General features: G+C 33.4%; 1 protein-coding gene across 1 annotated transcript; it reads left to right on the forward strand.

Moving 5' to 3' along the window:
* Nucleotides 1-957: 957 nt before the first annotated feature.
* Nucleotides 958-2164, forward strand: LOTGIDRAFT_176801 (hypothetical protein; the record flags this gene model as incomplete). Its single annotated transcript, XM_009060335.1, has 1 exon — nucleotides 958-2164. A coding segment is annotated over one exon (1207 nt), but the record flags the coding sequence as incomplete, so codon positions are not given.
* Nucleotides 2165-2221: the final 57 nt, after the last annotated feature.

A 2221-nucleotide genomic window follows, 5' to 3' on the forward strand; every position in this document is an offset into this window, starting at 1 on the left:
TCACTGGTATAGACAATTACTTTATTAAACGTGGTCTGATTTCATTAAAATAACTTTTAATCTAAAACAATAAAAACATGTCATGTTTCACTGGTATAGACAATTACTTTATTAAACGTGGATTCTCCATACAAGGCTTAACCTACCTCCTGTACCATTACCTAAAAAACGATAATTTGCTATCAAACATGGTGTAGATTTACAAAATGTAAGGAGTTTTGATCAAATAATTTGAGTTCTTATCACATTTCTCACAGAAGGTAAACTGGAATCGTTGTTAGTTTCAATTTGATTCACATAATCACTCAAATTATCATATGCATTAGATCACTAGAGCATCTCGAATTCAGGCATGTTTTACTTTGTTTTGAATAATTAATATGATTTTTGTATTACATAAAAATAATCGATATCTTACAGTGACAATGATCAATGAAAGACGACGATAAAGTTTAGTGTAATAGTTCAGTTAAGAAAATAAGAAAGAGAGTGCAGTTGAACAATAGTATTGGACCAGTGTTAGGTAAATAAAACAAGCGTGTTTTGTTTTATTTTAAATGCACCACTTCTGGTAATCTGTTTCCTTTGTTGTGTATATTGAGCAGCTGTGACGGGTGTGGTGCCAGTCAGGATATGCTTACTCTTTTAGACACCTGATACCACTTTTTATTATGAAATACTTACTCGCTTATGATTGATATACTTCCTCATGTGAAAAATTGAATAGCTGCTACCAATGATTCGCCAATATGTTGTTTTAGATTTCGGGTTTAGTTTTACGGTTTTACGGTTAATACTTGATTTATTATTGACGTGCAATTAAATTCAAAATATATTCCCCATTCCAAAATGGTACAAACATTTTCCCTTTTTAAATTTAATATGTAATGATATTATGCAAATTAATCAGTTTTTATCTATTTATAGAATCAATTAAAAATTGGAATCTGAAAAAGTATGAAACGAATACAGATTTTATTTTTGTTGAGGACAGAAGAACAAACCAAAGCTTACAGAAAACATTGTAGAAACACCAAATATGAGTTCCATCATCTGATGAAAGAAGGAGAGTCGTTACCAGCGTGGTTTCTGAATGTGGACACTATAGAGGACTTAGATTTCGATATAGTGGGTTATATAGAAAAGTCCATAAAATACGTCAAGGATCAGAATATTGATTTGGTGATAGGGAATTGTGATCTGGGACAAATGATAGCTGGAATCGTCCGAGAAAAAACTGGTCTACCAGGATGTAAGATAGAGTCGAGTTTTATTTGTTACCACAAATATTACACCAAAATATTCTCCAAGTTAGATTTTAAATTCTGGTATTTTGCTGCTGATCTTGATAATGAGGATTGGAAAGTAAAAATAAAATATCCTGCTTACGTCAAGCCACCATATTTTGCTGGTGGTTACGGACAATTTGTGGTAAGAAACGAGAAGGAGATGATTCAAGCTATTTCTAAAATTAAAAAATCTTCAAATCCAGTCCAGGATATGTTCAAATCGATGTTTCTAAAATATTTGGACATTAAGAAATTCCCTTTTAGTATGAAAAATATGGTTTTAGTCGAAGAATTTGTTGAAGATAGCAAAATGATTGCGACTGAAGGGTATGTAGACCAAGATGGTGCCTTTCATCTATGGGGACACTTTGACGGTTTGAGTTTTTCTAAACCAGTACCTTGTGATTTTCTGCGTTATACTCCGTCAACCACTACGTCAGACGTTCTATGCGATGTTGAAAAATTGGTTCAAAAATTTTGTTCTAATTTAAATCTAAAATCTGTGTTTTTTAATGTCGATCTTTGGGTGACAACTGACCCAGAAACAGGGAAAGTCGACATCGAACTTATCGAGATCAACAAAAGAATTTCCCAGGCCCTTTCTAATCTGTATGATTTCATGAAACAACCAAGCAGTTTCCAGGCAGCGTTATCGGTGGCCCTGGGACAAGAAAAAGAAATCAAGCATCCGATTTTAAAGCCCCAAGAGGAAACCTTTGGAAGTTTTATGATAAAAACTTGTGTTTCCGGTCCAGCGACAGACATCTTTGATTTTTCCCAGATTCCCCTTCTGAAAAAAGAGCATGGTGGAAAGTTTTCTGTATATTTATATATTGATGAAGGAGATTACGTGAAACAGGATTATAATAAATATGGTAGGACAATTTGTCGCTGTCATCTGGTAGCTGAATCTTGTGAGGAGTTGAAACAAC

This window comes from Lottia gigantea, assembly GCF_000327385.1.
Source record: "Lottia gigantea unplaced genomic scaffold LOTGIsca_4194, whole genome shotgun sequence".
Classification (NCBI taxonomy): Eukaryota; Metazoa; Mollusca; class Gastropoda; family Lottiidae; genus Lottia; species Lottia gigantea.